The 20,337-nt window shown below is 43.7% G+C and overlaps 1 protein-coding gene across 1 annotated transcript in view; it reads right to left on the bottom strand.

The window, feature by feature from the left end:
- The window catches only part of LOC110498792 (potassium voltage-gated channel subfamily C member 1-like), a 50,289-nt gene extending 30,369 nt beyond the window's left edge, over nt 1-19,920 (bottom strand). Inside the window, exon 1 of the mRNA XM_036955580.1 lies at nt 19,297-19,920. Coding sequence (XP_036811475.1) covers nt 19,297-19,833 — 537 coding nt within the window. The 5' untranslated portion in view covers nt 19,834-19,920. The remainder of the gene's footprint in view (nt 1-19,296) is intronic.
- Between the last annotated feature and the right edge of the window lie 417 nt (nt 19,921-20,337).

Genomic DNA, 20,337 nt, shown 5'->3' with positions numbered 1-20,337 from the left:
AGCTTGCGGCTTTGGAGTTACCCACAGATTTTGACTCCCTCATCGATTTGACCATCCACATCGATGGCCAATTGCAGGAACGATGGATGGAGAGGAAATTCGATTTCACTCATAACCCCAGGGATTCCATCTCGCCTCCGAGTCATCCCGGAAGTCCCTGAAGGTCCCGTGGCCGAGAGCACCAGAGATTTCCCGACCTTCCTTGAGAGTCACCGAGGAGGGCTGAAGCACTGTTTCCCAAGCCCATGCTACTAGGCAGGGCTGGGCTGTCGCCAGCGGAAAAGCCACACCGGATCAGCACAAGGAGCTGTCTGTACTGCAGGACTTTTGGTAATTTTGTGTCCTTCTGCCCGGTAAAAGATGGTATAAGATACTTGTATGTTTGAGGAATTTTAATTCTGAGATTTCTGTTGTTAGAACTTGGCGCCCTGCACTTTCACTGGCTGTTGTCATATCGATCCCGTTAGCGGGATCTCAGCCCAAAGAAGTTTTAAGAGCGAGGCTTACTGGTTCCTCTGTGTCAGGGATAATGAAGGGTGACGTTCTAAAGGTGTATGAGGGGGCCTCCTCAGCAAGAGTCAATTGGGAAAAGAGTGAATCGCTATGGGCAAGTCAGTTTCAGAAGGGGTCCGCTCCACGGTTACCAGGGCGGATTCAGTGAGGCAGAGATGGGATGAAAACTTAATTTTTTTCTAGGTTCCAATGTTTTTAAAAAAAATCACTGTGAGGGTGTAGTGGAGAAAGTGTGTGCCAGATTGTCAAGGTGGAAATGGGTACTGACCCCGTGGTCTTATAGGGGAAGGGTGCTGATAACCAATAACCTAGCCGCCTCTACCCTGTGGCACAGACTAATGATTTTACAGCCACAGTCTGATACAAGAGCTTCAGAGGACCCTTGTCAATTTCCTCTCTACCTGCCACTGCACAAGGGTGAGCAAGGCCTAGTAGAAATTTATCCAGGATCATGGTTATCCGGCTTCAAGCAGCCCAGAGACTGTTGTACCGTGACGGTTCTAGCTTGGTCGACACACATGAATAAGGAGAATGAGCTGTTTGGGCTTAGACAAGCATATTTTCCTCTTAAAGCTAGAGGGGGTGATTTGTCTGGCCTGACTTCATTTTATGAGTCTGTTATGCAGGCTTGGAGAGTTTTCGTCATGTCCTGTAAGGCCGGCATGCCACCAGGGATTTGGCTTTTTGAAGAACATATTTTTTATAATACTGCCATCCAGTCCCATGCTATGGGTTCAGCCAGCCTATGTTCATGCCTGTTAGGTGTGGGGTGTACTAAGCTGGGTCATCTGAGCAGATCGTTGGAGGAGCTGGGAGACACAACTACTCAGGAAGGTCGTAGCTGAGGTCTACGATTCCTTGCCAGTGCTTCATCGGCAGTATGTGACTGATACTTACAATTCTGATCGGTGGACGGAGGGTCTGGATTATGTGTTCACTGCGCTGAATGTTAGTGCTGTGGCGGGGGCATTTGAGGAGGAGGAGGGGGTGATGCTTTCCTTCGATACCCCGGAGCTGGGGGAGTTCAAGGAGGTGGGAAAGAAGGCCATTGTCATGTGTACTCCTGCTCCTCCCCTCTGGCGTACGATGTCGCCAGGGTACTAACCACCAGTCCTGGGATTCATCATTAAACACACCTGGTACTCATCATTACGTGCACCTGTGAATCATTATGATTCACACCTGGACTCCTTTACCTTCATCGTTTCCTCCCCTTTATATGTCACTCTCCCAGGTTCACTCACCCGTTGGTAGTTCTTGCATCTTGGCGTACTGCCTTATGTTAGTGTCGTGTTCTTGGTTTTGTTGTTTCATTAAAACATTTCACCTGCACCTGCTACCGACTGACCGCCCCATCAATCACAGCCATGTACAAAATCTGTGTAAAAGTTTCCCGTGCTTCTTCCCTCGAAGCGATAAAATTGACGAGGTGGGTGTGTTTGGTCCAGGTGCCTCCCCAAAAGGCTGTTGGAAGTCTTTACATAAACTGCCTATTGAAAAGAGGACAGCTGACCTTCAATGGAGGATAATACATGGAGCCATAGCCACCAAAATGCATCTGGTATCCAGTATTTTGTTAAACATAATACTTATAAGGATAGTACAATAAGTTAAAAACACTGAGTTTTTTTAAAAGCTTGTTTACAGTAAGTTCCCAATCAGTTGCAAATCGCGTGATTGTTGTGTCCACTTTTCTTCTTTGGCATGATGTCATGCATCCATCCACTAAAATAGCAACAACAGACAGAGAATTATATTGTCTCTACACTAAATACAGGGGTTGGGATTGCCAGGTTGATCCGAACACAAGATGTGAAGACCTGGGCACAATACTTTGTCAAGGTAAATTGAGACCGAACACGATGGATTTCCCAAACGCAGGCACCGAAAAGGGAAGTTGGCTAATCATTAGTCATGCCCTTCCCATAACTCCTCTCATGACACGCCGTGTACCTTAAGAAACTTGCTTGGTACTGAGAGGTGTCTCCTAAATGAACAACCCTATTCCAGGGCAGCAAAACATTTCCTGTGGAGTCATGGCTATGCATCTTAAAGCATCTTAAGGCTAAGTTCATCGCCACAAAATTTGTAGGAGCATCTTTAAATCTCCAACTGTTTTCCCAAAACCATCATTATTTACTTTGCAATTGAAACTCTCGTAATCTAATGCCTGCCACAGACCACGCGTCACTTTTTACAGAATATTTCCACTAAACATAGAATCACATGGTTTATCCGTCTCTCTGTGACCGCCAATAACTTCAGAACGAAGTTCACTACAAATGCAAAATTGGCAATGTCTTTGCAATTGATACAAACAATTTAATTATATTAACAGTAGGCTGTAGGTGTTTCCCATCATATTGAAATACATTTCATGAGTTGCTACTTGTAAACTACTGTCTTGTAATTTTTCATGATGTGTAGCCTAACATCATGCAATGATCTGCCAAATCTGTGATTTAGTGGATTTAGCATTATAAAGAAGACTCAATATTTGTTTTTAACCTTCATTGAACTAAGCAAGTCAGTTAAGAACACATTCTTATTTTCAGTGATTGCCTAGAAATAGTGTGTTAACTGCCTTGTTCAGGTGCAGATTTTCACCTTGTCAGCTCGGGGATTCGATCTTGTAACCTTTCGGTTACTAGTTCAAAGCTCTAACCATATTGCTGCCCACTATTTGCAGCAGTAGGTGGTAATAACTCTCTAGGAGCTGATTGTCATCAATATTGTGAAAAAATTCAAATGTTAAGTAAAGATTTGATTGGAAAAAACTGATCCGAGAGCAGCACTCCCTTTCTTTTGATCCTATCAGTATCGACACATGCCCCAACGATGCACTTAGTGACCATTTTCTGTGTGGTGTTTTGGGAAATGCATGTTACATCTTTGGCCATTGTAGGAAAGATACATTGTTAAAACACTCGTAAGCCTAAGTTCCATTGCTATCGGCAAACCGGACCCAGATCATATTCTGACAGAAAAAGAGGGCCAAACCTGCAAAGAGAGAATGGGATTAAAAACGTCTCATTAGATTTGAAAGGGGATTAAATAGGGGAAAGAGCCAGAATGAAAGTGAAAGGCCATCGTTACAATCAGGTTTTGAATGAACACACTGTTTCAATAATAGCGTAGTGGAAGGCAAACTACCTCCTCACAGGCCCTACGATTGTGCCATCGTTCCTCCTGTCCGGTACCACTCCTCCGAGAAGAGGGCTGTATTCTCTCTCAGGTCCAAAGTCTGCAGCCATGAACAGTTATATTGAGGAGGTGATGGCGGCCGATTTTACTTCACCTGCAGGAGCGGGTTTTTTCTTTGTTGGGAAGAAGGATGGATTATGTCCCTGTATCGATTATAGGGGTTTAAATAACATTACCATCAAGAACCGTTACCCCCTTCCTCTTATGTCATCAGCTTTTGAGAGACTCCAGGGAGCTATGGTTTTCTCTAAATTGGATTCACGGAATGTGTACAATCTGCTGCGTATCAGACAGGGAGATGAGTGGAAGAAAGCTTTCAACACTCCTAATGGACTTTGAGTACCGGGTCATGCCGTTTGGACTTACTAATGCTCCAGACATTTTCCAGGCCCTGGTTAATGATGTGCTGCGCGACTTCCTTCACCAGTTCATGTTTGTGTACATGGATGACATCCTCATCTTCTCCAAGTCCATGGTTGAACATGTCCAACATGTTCTCCAGGTTCTCCAAAGACTCCTCGCTCATCACTTGTTTGTGAAACCCGAAAAGTGTGAGTTTCGCGTTCCTCAGATCTCCTTCCTGGGGTACATCGTGTCTCAGGGCTGTGTACTGATGTAGTCCCAGAAGGTAGGAACAGTGGTCAACTGGCCATGACCCAGCACGGTCAAGCAAGTTTTTTTGGTTTTGCTAATTTCTCCCGGAGATTTGTGAGAAACTTTAGTGCGCCATTGACAATGCTCACCAAGGGCTCGTCTGGGCATGTATGCTGGACCCCTGCTGCTGAGAAGGCGTTCCAGGACCTGAAACGTCAGTTTTCTTCTGCACCCATTCTCGTTCATGCGGATCCTTCTCTTCCCTTCATGGTAGAGGTGGAAGCCTCTGAAGTTGGCGTGGGAGCAGTTCTGTCAAAGCGCTCGGCAAAAGACCAAAAGTTTAATCTCTGTGCCTTCTTCTCCAGGTGTCTCACTCCAGTGGAGAGGAACTATGATGTCGGCAATCGAGTGCTTCTTGCAGTAAAACTGGCTTTGGAGGAGTGGGGGCACTGTTGGAGGGCTCGGAACATTCCTTTATGGTTTGGACTGACCACAAGAACCTGGCCTACATCCAGGAGGCTAAACACCTCAATCCCCAACAGGCTAGTTGGGCTCTCATCTTCACTCAATTCAGATTCACGTTATCTTACCGTCCGGGGTCTAAGAACGTGAAGCCGGATGCCCTTTCTCACCAGTTCCACAACTCCAGTGAGGATTGGCTGCTTGAACCCATCACCCGCAGGATGCTCATCCTCACGCCGGTGTCCTGGGGTATAGAGACTGTAATGAGGGAGGTGCAAGGTAGGGAGGCAGTTCCAGATGGCTGTCCACTTAACAGACTTTTTGTTCCTATTGGTGCCCGGTCCTCTTGGGGCCCGGTCCAAGGTACTTAAGTGGGCTCACTCGTTGCATCTCACCTCTCATCGAGGAGGACAGCGAACGCTAGAGTTTTTGAGGAGGAGGTTTTGGTGGACCTCGGCGGAGGCGAATACTCAAACCTTTGTGGCTGCCTGTCCGACATGCGCCCGGAACAAGACTCCTCGTCAGCAGCCTCTGGGGCTTCTTCATCTGCTGCCAACACCTTCTCGACCCTGGCCCCATCTCTCTATGGATTTCATCACAGGCCTTCCATTCTCAGAGGGACACACAGTCATTCTAGTCATTGTGGACCACTTTTTCAGCACATTTCATTCATTTTATGCTCAACTAGTCATTCAGCATGTTTTCCGCTTTCACAGACTTCCTCTGGATATAGTCTCTGACCGGTGCCCCCAGTTTGCCTCCAGAAGTTGGAGGGCATTCTGAACTCTTCTGCGGGTAATCAGCCAGTCTGTCCTCGAGTTATCACCCTCAGTCCAACGGTCAAACTGAGCGCGTGAACCAGGATCTGGAGACCGCCTTACGGTGCTGTGTGTCCGCCAACCCCGCCACTTGGAGCCAGCACATTCCCTGGGTGGAGTATGCACACAACACTCTCCAGTGATCCTCCACTGGCCTGTCACCATTCCAGGTGTTGTCACCATCCCCACCCCCTCCTGTTTCCAGATCAGGAGATTGAAGTGACGGTTCGGTCCGCTCAACGCCTCATCTCTCGTTGCCGCCGGACCTGGAAGAGGGTTCGGTCAGCGCTCTTGAGGTCCTCAGCTCATGTTCTATGACAGCCCAACCATCATCACTGCCGAATCCCCTCCTGCGTCCAGGTCAGATGGCCTGGTTGTCTATTAGGGATCTGCCTCTACGCGTGGAATCTAGGAAGTTGGCTCCCCAGTACGTTGGGTCATTCAAGGTTCTACGGTGCATCAATCCAGGGGCCTATTGCCTTCGACTTCCCCGGTCTTTGGCTCTGGAGTCCCTTGATGATGTTGATGGTGATGTCATGGAAATCAGAGCAGGGGTCCTTGGGGACCTCCTCCAATCACAGTGAAGTGAGGAGAGGAGAAGAGTGAGATCACACCATGATTGGCTGGGAGGCTCACCATGATTCGCTAACTCTCAAACAATCCCCAGTCACCTTCAGCACGTGTCGCAACAAACCCAGACTGCATGGAGTGGGAGGTGGAGTTGCTTCAGGGCAGAAATATGGTATGAAAAAAACTCATAAGACTATGCAAAATAGGATCTGACCCAGTAAAAAAATTGAGAGCCCACAAGCAGTCTATGCTAAACGAGGACAGAAGGATGTTATTGTACATAATGGGTGTGAAGTACGAGTGCTTTCAGATTCTGCGCCAATTTAGATATCTACACCAATTATATTTTATTTGAAAACCTCCACTTCTGTCCCAAACATACCATTTGCTCATTCTCTCCTTTGATAATTCAAGCTTCCAAGTCCCGAGGTCCCCGAAAACAATGAACCACGAGATCAGGGGGTCTGAACACTCAACTGATATGCAAACGCTGCCTCAACAACACATATAGCCAACACAGCCACATACAGTCATACTGTATGTGTGAGGCTTGAGAGAGGGAACAATGCGATAAGATTATATCAGAGGCATCATAGTTTGGGATTGGAGGGCACAATAGTGTTGAAAAAGGTATGGGTGAGGTTCAAAACAGGGTTAGGCTCAATTCGAATTGAAGACAGTCAATTCAGGAAGTAAACAAAAAAAAGACTATTCAATCATTTTAAAAAGGGCACTTATTTTCAAAGAATACTCAATAAACTGAAAAGTAGAAGCTAATTATGAAAATTTGAAAAGTTCATTTTTTGTTGTATTTTACCCCTTTTTCTCCCATATTTCAATCTTGTCTCATCGCTGCAACTCCCCAATGGGCTTGGGAGGCAAAGTCATGCGTCCTCCAAAACATGACCTGCCAAATCGCTCTTCTTTAACACCCGCCCGATCAACCCAGAAAACAGCTGCACCAATGTGTCAGAGAAAACACTGTTCAACTGACGACCGAAGTCAGCCTTCAGGCGCCCAGCCTGCCACAAGAGTATGATGAGCCAAGTAAAGCCCCCCCAGCCAAAAACGCTCTACTAATCCGGACGACACTGGGCCAATTGTGCATTGCCCAATGAAACTCCCAGCCTCAGCCGGTTGTGACACAGCCTGGGATCGAACCCGGGTCTGTATTGACACCTCAAGCACTGAAATGCAGTTCCGTAGACCGCTGCGCCACTACTTATTTACAACAACAACAAATAATCAAGTCAAATCACTTCCTGAATTGACTGCCTTCAATTCTAAATGAGCCCAACCATGGTTCAAAATATATGATGTACATAATAAACGACAAATTAGATATACCAGTAGTTACTGACAAACAATCATACTATTCAACATTCTGAAATTGCATTTTTGTCCGCCAAGTCAACGGTGTGCATTAGGGCCATGCGGACGCCTCCGAGCGGTCAGGTAGGCTGTTTGGAGTGTTTATCCGACTGGATAAAAACAAACAAAAATAAATAACAATTTACTAAACCCAAAGTTGCGCCCCTGCTCATAAGTCATGGTTTATGTTTTAAATGGGCCTGGTTCAAGTAATTTCTTGAATTAGTGTAACCCAGAGGCATATAGAGAGAGAGAGAGAGAGAGTTGGGCCTATGCAGTTTCTGCCTGAACGTTCCGAGAGCGCCACTTTCCCCTCCATAGTCGTTGCTAAGTGACAATTGACACTTCCACGTTGTGCTGTTAATTTATGATAGTTTTCAAAACCTATGAAGATGTTCAGTGAAAGCAGATATTTATTTTGTTGACACAACAACACAGTATATATTTGGATACACATAATCTTGAATGCTAATCAATAAATAGTCTGTTAAATCCCCTGTTCGGTTTTGCTTGTTTAAAGCGGTTAATTTCACAGGGAATTGTCGCAGGCGCTTTCATATTGTTACATCACCAAAATGTTGAGAATAAAGGCGTTAACATGACAGCCGTTCTAAAACCTGGCCAAACATTCCATGACATACTATAGACTGACGAAGTGAATCCAAGTGAAAGCTATGATCCCTTATTGATGTAACTTGTTAAATCCACTTCAATCAGTGTAGATGAAGTGGAGGAGACAGGCTAAAGAAGGATTTTTAATCCTGAGATAATTAAGACATGGATTTTGTATTTGTGCCATTAAGAGCATGAATGGACAAGGCCAAAGATGTTCAAGTCAGAAGTTTCATACACCTTAGCCAAATACATTTAAACTCAGCTTTTCACAATTCCTGACATTTAATCCCATTAAAAATTCCCTGTCTTAAGTCAGTTACGATCACCACTTTATTTTAACAATGTGAAATGTCAGAATAATATTTGAGAGAATAATTTATTTCAACTTTTTTTCTTTCATCACATTCCAAGTAGGTCAGAAGTTTACATACACTCAATAAGTATTTGGTAGCATGGCCTTTAAAATGTTTAACTTGGCTCAAAGGTTACAGGTAGCCTTCCACAAGCTTCCAACAATAAGTTGGGTGAATTTTGGCCCATTCCTCCTGACAGAGCTGGTGTAACTGAGTCAGGTTTGTAGGCCTCCTTGCTCGCACAAGCTAATTTCAGTTCTGCCCACACATTTTCTATAGGATTGATGTCAGGGCTTTGTGATGGCCACTCCAATACCTTGACTTTATTGTCCTTAAGCCATTTTGCCACAAGGGTTGGGGTCAGTAGGGTTGGGGTCATTGTCCATTTGGGAGACCCATTTGCGACCAAGCTATAACTTTCTGACTGATGTCTTGAGATGTTGCTTCAATATATCCACATCATTTTACGTTCCTCATGATGCCATCTATTTTGTGAAGTGCACCAGTCCCTCCTGCAGCAAAGCACCCCCACAACATGATGCTGCTTCACGGTTGGGATGGTGTTCTTCGGCTTGCAAGCCTCCCCCTTTTCCTCCAAACATAACGATGGTCATTATGGCCAAACAGTTCTATTTTTGTTTCATCAGACCAGAGGACATTTCTCCAAAAAGTACGAGCTTTGTCCCCATGTGCAGTTGCAAACCGTAGTCTGGCTTTTTTATGGCGGTTTTGGAGCAGTGGCTTCTTCCTTGCTGAGCGGCCTTTCAGGTTATGTCGATATAGGACTAGTTTTACTGTGGATATAGATACTTTGTACCTGTTTCCTCCAGCATCTTTACAAGGTCCTTTGCTGTTGTTCTGTGATTGATTGGCATTTTTCGCACCAAAGTACGTTCATCTCTAGGAGACAGAACGAGTCTCCTTCCTGAGCGGTATGACGGCTGCGTGGTCCCATGGTGTGTAAAGTTGCGTACTATTGTTTGTACAGATGAACGTGGTACCTTCAGGCATTTGGAAATTTCTCCCAAGGATGAACCAAACTTGTGGAGGTCTAAAAAAAAATAATGAGGTCTTGGCTGATTTCTTTTGATTTTCCAATGATACAAAGAGGTACCTTTTTTGAAGGTTTGCCGTGAAATACATCCACAGGTACACCTCCAATTGAGTCAAATGATGTCAATTAGCCTATCAGAAGCTTCTAAAGCCATGACATCATTTTCTGGAATTTTCCAAGATGTTTAAAGGTACAGTCTACTTAGTGTATGTAAACTTCTGAACCACTGGAATTGTGATACTGGTCATTTATGAACATTTGAACATCTTGGCCATGTTCTGTTATAATCTCCACCCGGCACAGCCAGAAGAGGACTGGCAACCCCACATAGCCTGGTTCCTCTCTAGGTTTCTTCCTAGGTTTTGGCCTTTCTAGGGAGTTTTTCCTAGCCACCGTGCTTCTACACCTGCATTGCTTGCTGTTTGGGGTTTTAGGCTGGGTTTCTGTACAGCACTTTGAGATATCAGCTGATGTACGAAGGGCTATATAAATAGATTTGATTTGATTTGATACAGTGAATTATAAGTTAAAAAATCTGTCTGTAAACAATTGTTGGAAAAATGACTTGTGTCATGCACAAAATAGCTGTCCTAACCGACTTGCCAAAACTATAGTCTGTTTACAAGAAATGTGTGTTGTGGTTGAAAAACGTGTTTTAATGACAACAACTTAAGTGTATGTAAACTTCCGGCTTCAACTGTATCCTGCCTAGTGGCGTGCTGTTTAGTTTTGGCCACATAAGGTAAAACAATTGACTATTCAGCTTCAGATAAGAAATGACTGAGGATGTGTTTTGGTGTAACATACAGTGCCTTGCGAAAGTATTCGGCCCCCTTGAACTTTGCGACCTTTTGCCACATTTCAGGCTTCAAACATAAAGATATAAAACTGTATTTTTTTGTGAAGAATCAACAACAAGTGGGACACAATCATGAAGTGGAACGACATTTATTGGATATTTCAAACTTTTTTAACATTTCAAAAACTGAAAAATTGGGCGTGCAAAATTATTCAGCCCCCTTAAGTTAATACTTTGTAGCGCCACCTTTTGCTGCGATTACAGCTGTAAGTCGCTTGGGGTATGTCTCTATCAGTTTTGCACAGAGAGAATTTTTTTCCCATTCCTCCTTGCAAAACAGCTCGAGCTCAGTGAGGTTGGATGGAGAGCATTTGTGAACAGCAGTTTTCAGTTCTTTCCACAGATTCTCGATTGGATTCAGGTCTGGACTTTGACTTGGCCATTCTAACACCTGGATATGTTTATTTTTGAACCATTCCATTGTAGATTTTGCTTTATGTTTTGGATCATTGTCTTGTTGGAAGACAAATCTCCGTCCCAGTCTCAGGTCTTTTGCAGACTCCATCAGGTTTTCTTCCAGAATGGTCCTGTATTTGGCTCCATCCATCTTCCCATCAATTTTAACCATCTTCCCTGTCCCTGCTGAAGAAAAGCAGGCCCAAACCATGATGCTGCCACCACCATGTTTGACAGTGGGGATGGTGTGTTCAGCTGTGTTGCTTTTACGCCAAACATAACGTTTTGCATTGTTGCCAAAAAGTTCAATTTTGGTTTCATCTGACCAGAGCACCTTCTTCCACATGTTTGGTGTGTCTCCCAGGTGGCTTGTGGCAAACTTTAAACGACACTTTTTATGGATATCTTTAAGAAATGGCTTTCTTCTTGTCACTCTTCCATAAAGGCCAGATTTGTGCAATATACGACTGATTGTTGTCCTATGGACAGAGTCTCCCACCTCAGCTGTAGATCTCTGCAGTTCATGCAGAGTGATCATGGGCCTCTTGGCTGCATCTCTGATCAGTCTTCTCCTTGTATGAGCTGAAAGTTTAGAGGGACGGCCAGGTCTTGGTAGATTTGCAGTGGTCTGATACTCCTTCCATTTCAATATTATCGCTTGCACAGTGCTCCTTGGGATGTTTAAAGCTTGGGAAATCTTTTTGTATCCAAATCCGGCTTTAAACTTCTTCACAACAGTATCTCGGACCTGCCTGGTGTGTTCCTTGTTCTTCATGATGCTCTCTGCGCTTTTGACGGACCTCTGAGACAATCACAGTGCAGGTGCATTTATACGGAGACTTGATTACACACAGGTGGATTGTATTTATCATCATTAATCATTTAGGTCAACATTGGATCATTCAGAGATCCTCACTGAACTTCTGGAGAGAGTTTGCTGCACTGAAAGTAAAGGGGCTGAATAATTTTGCACGCCCAATTTTTCAGTTTTTGATTTGTTAAAAAAGTTTGAAATATCCAATAAATGTCGTTCCACTTCATGATTGTGTCCCACTTGTTGTTGATTCTTCACAAAAAAATGCAGTTTTATATCTTTATGATTGAAGCCTGAAATGTGGCAAAAGGTCGCAAAGTTCAAGGGGGCCGAATACTTTCGCAAGGCACTGTACATCTCGGTTACACTGCGCAGCGGGGGTCCGTGGAGTTCTATCAACATCGTGGCAGACGTGGTGAATTTGGATCCTCGATCTCGTTGGTGTGATGAGAAGGTTAATGCGATGGATCAGTTTGTCTGCATATGCAATACAGATGGTGCGTTTCTGTAAGCTACGAGTTCAAGTGCATCGTACATGAGCCCCAAGTCCATAACAAACTGTTTTGAGGACAGCCGTTTGAGCAACCCCTTGGTAGAGTTTTCTGTCTGTGGCTGTTCTTGAAACATCGGATTTGGCCCGCTCAAAATGGTCACGCCTCCAACCGACAGGCCTACAGTTATTCACCATTTGCACCCCGCCAGAGAGTGAGAGAGAAGACATGGAAGAAACCACAATTGACATACCTATAGGCTGCTATAGCCTACATATTTATTTACTTTGTCATTCTATCGTTTTCATGGAATTTTAGTAGAAATTCAATAATTTATTTTGAATTTATCAGAATACATTTACCAGAAATATTTTTACAGCTGTGTATTCTGCACCGCTCCCCCGCACTACGGCATCACTATATCCTGGCTGAAACTATCTCACGGGATAAAGCATCTGAGTGAGCGTTCTTACTATACTGCACGTAGCACATGTATCTGATGCTGTCTGGACAAATAGAGTATGCCCTACTCTTTTTGTCCAGACAGCATCAGTTACATGGGATACACATACTGAGACAAAGGGGGCAATTTCGCTCACTCGGATGCTTAATCTGAGATTGATGGATCTTTCTGTCAGCACGCATCTTGGTCTAATATATTATCAATATTTAAATATTTTATTTTGACTGGCAAGGAGGTATGGTAGGGCGGGTCAGGCCCCCTAAGGCCGGCCATAACGTTGGCCCTGGGTGGGGCTGTGTTCAGCCCACCAATAGATCTTGGCTGGTATGATGAATACAGTCAACAAGCTACCCTCTGATTTATATAACACAGACTGACATGCTTTAACACACAGACCATCATCAGTAAAATATAGACAACCATGGAGATGGATAAGGGTGCAGGCAGGTTAGGTTCCACACATGCACATATGCAACAAAGATGTATGGTGTTGTACAGAATAGTTTACCATACAATGTATATGTTTTAGTTACTGAAATATAGTTATTACAGTATAATAACTGGATATCAAATCAAAGTGTATTTGTCACGTGCACCAAATACAACAGGTGTGGACCTTACAGTGAAATGCTGAATACAACAGGTGTAGTAGACCTTACAGTGAAAGGCTGAATACAACAGGTGTAGTAGACCTTACAGTGAAATGCTGAATACAACAGGTGTAGTAGACCTTGCAGTGAAATGCTGAATACAACAGGTGTAGTAGACCTTACAGTGAAATGCTGAATACAACAGGTGTAGTAGACCCTACAGTGAAATGCTGAATACAACATGTGTAGTAGACCTTACAGTGAAATGCTGAATACAACAGGTGTACTAGACCCTACAGTGAAATGCTGAATACAACAGGTGTAGTAGACCCTACAGTGAAATGCTGAATACAACATGTGTAGTAGACCTTACAGTGAAATGCTGAATACAACAGGTGTAGTAGACCTTACAGTGAAATGCTGAATACAACAGGTGTAGTAGACCTTACAGTGAAATGCTGAATACAACAGGTGTAGTAGACCCTACAGTGAAATGCTGAATACAACAGGTGTAGTAGACCTCACAGTGAAATGCTGAATACAACATGTGTAGTAGACCTTACAGTGAAATGCTGAATACAACAGGTGTAGTAGACCTTACAGTGAAATGCTGAATACAACAGGTGTAGTAGACCTTACAGTGAAATGCTGAATACAACAGGTGTAGTAGACCTTACAGTGAAATGCTGAATACAACAGGTGTAGTAGACCTCACAGTGAAAGGCTGAATACAACAGGTGTTCACCTTAGTGAAATGCTTACTTACAGGCTCCAACCAATAGTGCAAAAAAGGTGTTAGTTGAACAATAGGTAAGTAAAGAAATAAAACAACAGTAAAAAGACAGGCTATATACAGTAGCGGGGCTATAAAATTAGAGAGGCTACATACAGACACCGGTTAGTCAAGCTGATTGAGGTAGTATGTACATGTGAGGCACGTAGATAGAATATAGATATAATAACAGTCAACTGCAAGACAAGGTTAAGGTTACTGTATATCCATTTGTCAGAAATGCTAGGTGCATCAGTGTAGCTCTGGCCACATATCCACTACCCTCTGAGTCTACCAGTGCATGGTCAACAAACACACACACGAGATCCATAAGTTCAACCATGTCACCCATATGTCCCGGTTCAAGGAACACTGGACTTAGGGGTGACGGTCGGGAATCGATCCCATTCGTGTAGTCTCCGTCATCAGCGAGAGCACCCAATAGAGAGGCACTTCCTGTTACACTACATTAAAGCCACAGGAAAAGATCAGGTGACCCAATCCAGACTAATGTATCTATCTAACCCTGACACGGAGCTCTTCCTGTGCAGAGACCAGATACTGGACCTGGACAGCTACAACGTTTCTACAGCCAGGTTAGACTGTACTAGAGAGAGAGATGCAGTATGTGTAGGATGGGGTGTGTGTGCAGGGGTGGATGTGTGTGTGTGCGTATGTGCTACTTGGTTCTGTATGTTGGCATGTTTTGTTGAGAATGCATGTAATGATGTATATTTGTATACTTACAGTACCAGTCAAAAGTTTGGACGCACCTACTCATTCCAGGGTTTTTCTTTATTTTTCATTATTTTCTACATTGTCGAACAATAGTGAAGACAGCAAAACTATGAAATAACACATAAGGAATCATGTAGTAACCAACAAAGTTTGAAACAAATCAAAGTATATTTTATACTTGAGATTCTTGAAAATAGCCACCCTTTGACTTTGATGACAGCTTTGCACACGCTTTTGGCATTCTCTCAAACAGCTTCATGAGGTAATCACCTGGAATGCATTTTAATTAACAGGTGTGCCTTGTTAAAAGTTAATTTGTGGAATCTCTTTCCTTCTTAATGTGTTTGAGCTATTCAGTTGTGTTGTGACAAGTTAGAGGGTGCTATACAGAAGATAACCCTATTTGGTAAAAGACTAGATTATGGCAAAAACAGCTCAAATAAGCAAAGACAAATGACAGTCCATCATTACTTTAAGACAAAAAGGTCAGTCAATCCGGAACATTTCAAGAACTTTGAAAGCTTCTTCAAGTGCAGTAGCATTAACCATCAAACGCTATGATGAAACTGGCTCTCATGACGACCGCCACAGGAAAGGAAGACCCAGAGTTACCTCTGCTGCAGAGGATAAGTTCATTACCAGCCTCAGAAATCGACAATTAACTGCAACTCCGATTGCAGCCCAAATAAATTACACATCTCAACATCAACTGTTCAGAGGCGACTGAGTGAATCACGCCTTCATGGTCAAATTGCTGCAAAGAAACAACTACTAAAGGACACTTACAACAAGAAGAGACTTGCTTGGGCCAAGAAACACGAGCAATGTGGTGGAAATCTGTCCTTTGGTCTGATAAGTCCAAATGGGAGATGTTTGTTCCAACCGCCGTGTCTTTGTGAGACGCAGAGTAGGTGAACAGATGATCTCCTCATGTGTGGTTCCCACAGTGAAGCATGGAGGAGGAGGTGTGATGATGTGGGGGTACTTTGCTGGTGACACTGTATGTGATTTATTTAGAATTCAAGACACACTTAACCAGCAAGGCTATCACAGCATTCTGCAGCGATACGCCATCCCATCTGGTTTGCACTTAGTAGGACTATCATTTGTTTTTTAATAGGACAATGACCCAACACGGCTGTGTAGGGGCTATTTTACCAAGAAGGAGAGTTATGGAGTGCTGCATCAGATGGCCTGGCCTCCACAATCACCCAACCTCAACCTAATGTCACGCCCTGATCTGTTACACCTGTCCTTGTGCTTGTCTCCACCCCCTTCCAGGTGTCGCCCATCTTCCCCACTTATCACCATGTGTGTTTTCTGTCTGTCGGTCTGTCTGTGCCAGTTCCTCTTGTTTGTTCAAGCCCACCAGCATTTTGTGTCTCTTCTCCTGCTTTTTCAAGTCTCTCTTTTCTCACCCTCCTGGTTTTGACCCCTGCCTGTCCTGACTCCGAGCCCGCCTGCCTACTCTGCCTGCCACTGACCCTGAGCCTTTCTGCTGTCCTGTACCTTGGCCCCCAAAATAGGGCTACTTAATGTTAGATCCCTTACTTCAAAGGCAATTATAGTCAATGAACTAATCACTGATCATAATCTTGATGTGATTGGCCAGACTGAAACATGGCTTAAGCCTAATGAATTTACTTTGTTAAATGAGGCCTCACCTCCTGGCTACACTAGTGACCATATCCCCCGTGCATCCCGGAAAGGCGGAGGTGTTGCTAACATTTACGATAGCAAATTTCAATTTACAAAAACAAAGGGGGGTTTTCGTCTTTTGAGCTTCTAGTCATGAAATCTATGCAGCCTACTCAATCATTTTTTATAGCTACTGTTTACAGGCCTCCTGGGCCATATACAGCATTCCTCATTGAGTTCCCTGAATTCCTATTGGACCTTGTAGTCATAGCAGATAATATTCTAATCTTTGGTGACTTTAATATTCACATGGAAAAGTCCACAGACCCACTCCAAAAGGCTTTCGGAGCCATCATCGACTCAGTGGGTTTTGTCCAACATGTCTCTAGACCTACTCACTGTCACAGTCATACTCTGGACCTAGTTTTGTCCCATGGAATAAATGTTGTGGATCTTAATGTTTTTCCTCATAATCCTGGACTATCGGACCACCATTTTATTACGTTTGCAATTGCAACAAATAATCTGCTCAGACCCCAACCAAGGATCATCAAAAGTCGTGCTATAAATTCACAGACAACACAAAGATTCCTTGATGTCCTTCCAGACTCCCTCTGTCTACCCAAGGACGCCAGAGGACAAAAATCAGTTAACCATCTAAATGAGGAACTCAATTTAACCTTGCGCAATACCCTAGATGCAGGTGCACCCCTAAAAACTAAAAACATATCTCATAAGAAACTAGCTCCCTGGTATACAGAAAATATCCGAGCTCTGAAGCAAGCTTCCAGAAAATTGGAACGGAAATGGCGCCACACCGAACTGAAAGTCTTCCGACTAGCTTGGAAAGACAGTACCGTGCAGTATCGAAGAGCCCTTACTGCTGCTTGATCATCCTATTTTTCCAACTTAATTGAGGAAAATAAGAACAATCCGAAATTCCTTTTTGATACTGTCACAAAGCTAACTAAAAAGCAGCATTCCCCAAGAGAGGATGGCTTTCACTTCAGTAGGAATAAATTCATGAACTTATTTGAGGAAAATATCATGATTATTGGAAAGCAAATTACAGACTCCTCTTTAAATTTGCGTATTCCTTCAACGCTCAGTTGTCCTGAGTCTGCACAGCTCTGCCAGGACCTAGGATCAAGAGAGACACTCAAGTGTTTTAGCACTATATCTCTTGACACAATGATGAAAATAATCATGGCCTCTAAACCTTCAAGCTACATACTGGACCCTATTCCAACTAAACTACTGAAAGAGCTGCTTCCTGTGCTTGGCCCTCCTAAGTTTAACATAATAAACGGCTGTGTATCCACTGGATGTGTACCAAACTCACTAAAAGTGGCAGTAATAAAGCCTCTCTTGAAAAAGCCAAACCTTGACCCAGAAAATATAAAAAAACTATCGGCCTATAACAAATCTTCCATTCCTCTCAAAAATTTTAGAAAAGGCTGTTGCGCAACAACTCACTGCCTTCCTGAAGACAAACAATGTATACGAAATGTTTCAGTCTGGTTTTAGACCCCATCATATCACTGAGACTGCACTTGTGAAGGTGGTAGGCTCTGCATCTGTCCTCGTGCTCCTAGACCTTAGTGCTGCTTATTGTATCCTTCCTGTTTGGCCCTGTCCGGGGGTGTCATCGGTTGGGGCCACAGTGTCTCCTGACCCCTCCTGTCTCAGCCTCCAGTATTTATGCTGCAGTAGTTTATGTGTCGGGGGGCTAGGGTCAGTTTGTTATATCTGGAGTACTTCTCCTGTCCTATCCGGTGTCCTGTGTGAATTTAAGTATGCTCTCTCTAATTCTCTCTTTCTTTCTCTCTCTCGGAGGACCTGAGCCCTAGGACCATGCCTCAGGACTACTTGACATGATGACTCCTTGCTGTCCCCAGCCCACCTGGCCGTGCTGCTGTTCCAGTTTCAACTGTTCTGCCTGTGATTAGTATTATTTGACCATGCTGGTCATTTAGGAACATTTGAACATCTTGGCCATGTTCTGTTATAATCTCCACCCGGCACAGCGAGAAGAGGACTGGCCACCTGACATAGCCTGGTTCCTCTCTAGGTTTCTTCCTAGGTTTTGGCCTTTCTATGGAGTTTTTCCTAGCCACCGTGCTTCTACACCTGCATTGCTTGCTGTTTGGGGTTTTAGGCGCATCATAAAACAGCTTAATGAAGAATGTTGGGTAGGTTAGGTCGTACCTAGGCGCATCATTAAACAGGCTAATGGAGAATGTTGGGTAGTTTAGGTCGTACCTAGGCGCATCATTAAACAGGCTAATGGAGAATGTTGGGTAGGTCAGGTCGTATCTAGGTGCATCAGAAAACAGGCTAATGAAGAATGTTGGGTAGGTTAGGTCGTATCTAGGCGCATCATAAAACAGGCGAATGAAGAATGTTGGGTAGGTTAGGTCGTACCTAGGCGCATCATTAGACAGGTTAATGGAGATTGTTGGGTAGGTTAGGCAGGATACGGGAGTGAAACGGAGAAAACATTTCGCTTGGATGCAGGTATGGAACCTCTTGTAGCAGGCTAAATTATGTAGCTAATAATAATATGAAATCAAGAATTAAAAAAAATGTGTGATTAATATCGGTGGCAACTGTTTGATTAGGCAGCACCCTCATAGCGAAATAATATCAACACGTAGGCTAGCCGATAGTCTACAGTCTGAAATTAAAATAGCAGCCATATCAGTTTTCCTTTGCTATCACAATGAATTATTCTGTATCCGTGAGTCTATATATTGCTACTTAACACAAGCAAACTGTCAAGGAAGTCACCTGCTCGATTATGATCGCTTGAATGAAAATCTAGAATTAATTATTCATAACAACTATGCATATAGGTTGATCATGGAAAGCTAATGTTATAAACTTTCAACAACCTATTGTAACTCAGATGTTAGTTGTCACAGTTAAAATGACAAATATGACATTTAAAGCAATCAATGAAGAAAAAAACAGTCACTCACCCGGGCATATTTTGAGGAATAGGGGTCTTCAAAAAGAGCCCACATTCTGGGTTGCCAGATTTCCCACCAAGTCTTTTTCCTTCCGTCCTCATGCAAGCACAGTCTTTTCATGTCCCATGCATGTCCTGGTAGCGCTGGGTCATCCTCTGCCAACTCCGGTTCGGGATTCTCAAAGCTGTCCAACGCCTCCTCTGCGTCCCTGTGCTGGCGGTAATTCATCCAGCAACACGCCTCCACGTCCGTCTCATCGATGCCCCAGAATGCCAGCTCCTCTTCGAACAGCGGGCCGCACACATCTTTCGGACAGTGCAATTTACCTGTGCGGTAATAGTTGAGGATGAATGAAAAGACGGATGGGTGGCGATCGAAGAAGAACTCGTCGTTTCTGTGGTCGTAATCGAAGTTGCTAAAGGCGTCTGACTCGGTAAGCCAAGATAAGCGGGTACCGGGCAACGTTTTTAGTGTGCTTCGATAGGTTTCATGCCGCATCCCCCCGCAGTTTATCACGATTTTCTCGCTTTCCGACGGACAAGTCATGTCTGCAGTGTAACATGCTTTGTTGGACGAGTAGTTCACATTCTTGCACCCTTTGAAAGAGGAGACACAAACCGAACTAAGCGTAGAGGAACGGAGTGAGCGAGAGGAGGAGAGAAAACCGGGGAGGAGGAGTCTGCTGGGAGAGAAAGGAATGTAATTTTATCCATGGATAAAATATGAACATTCAAATTCCAATGAAGTTAGAGTAATAGTCTACACTACAGTTATGCTATGATTCCTAATGTAAGGTGCATAGAGTGTAGTAAATGACTTTTCAGCAGTTGCATAAACTATACGATTTCAGTAGATTAACAGGTTGGCTGTAAAGTTGGTTTAGAAAAGCAATATTCACTAGAAGACTGTAGAGGTGTAGGCCAAGTTCATATTAATTTACTAACATACAGTAATACATTTGTGAAATGTGGGGAATGTCACTTGATTTAACAAGGATGATGGTTTAGTTAAAAATACATGTTGTGTTATGAATGTGCTATAAGCAAAATA

This window comes from Oncorhynchus mykiss, chromosome 20, assembly GCF_013265735.2.
Source record: "Oncorhynchus mykiss isolate Arlee chromosome 20, USDA_OmykA_1.1, whole genome shotgun sequence".
NCBI classification, from domain to species: domain Eukaryota; kingdom Metazoa; phylum Chordata; class Actinopteri; order Salmoniformes; family Salmonidae; genus Oncorhynchus; species Oncorhynchus mykiss.
This window is presented reverse-complemented; position numbering and strand designations above follow the sequence as displayed.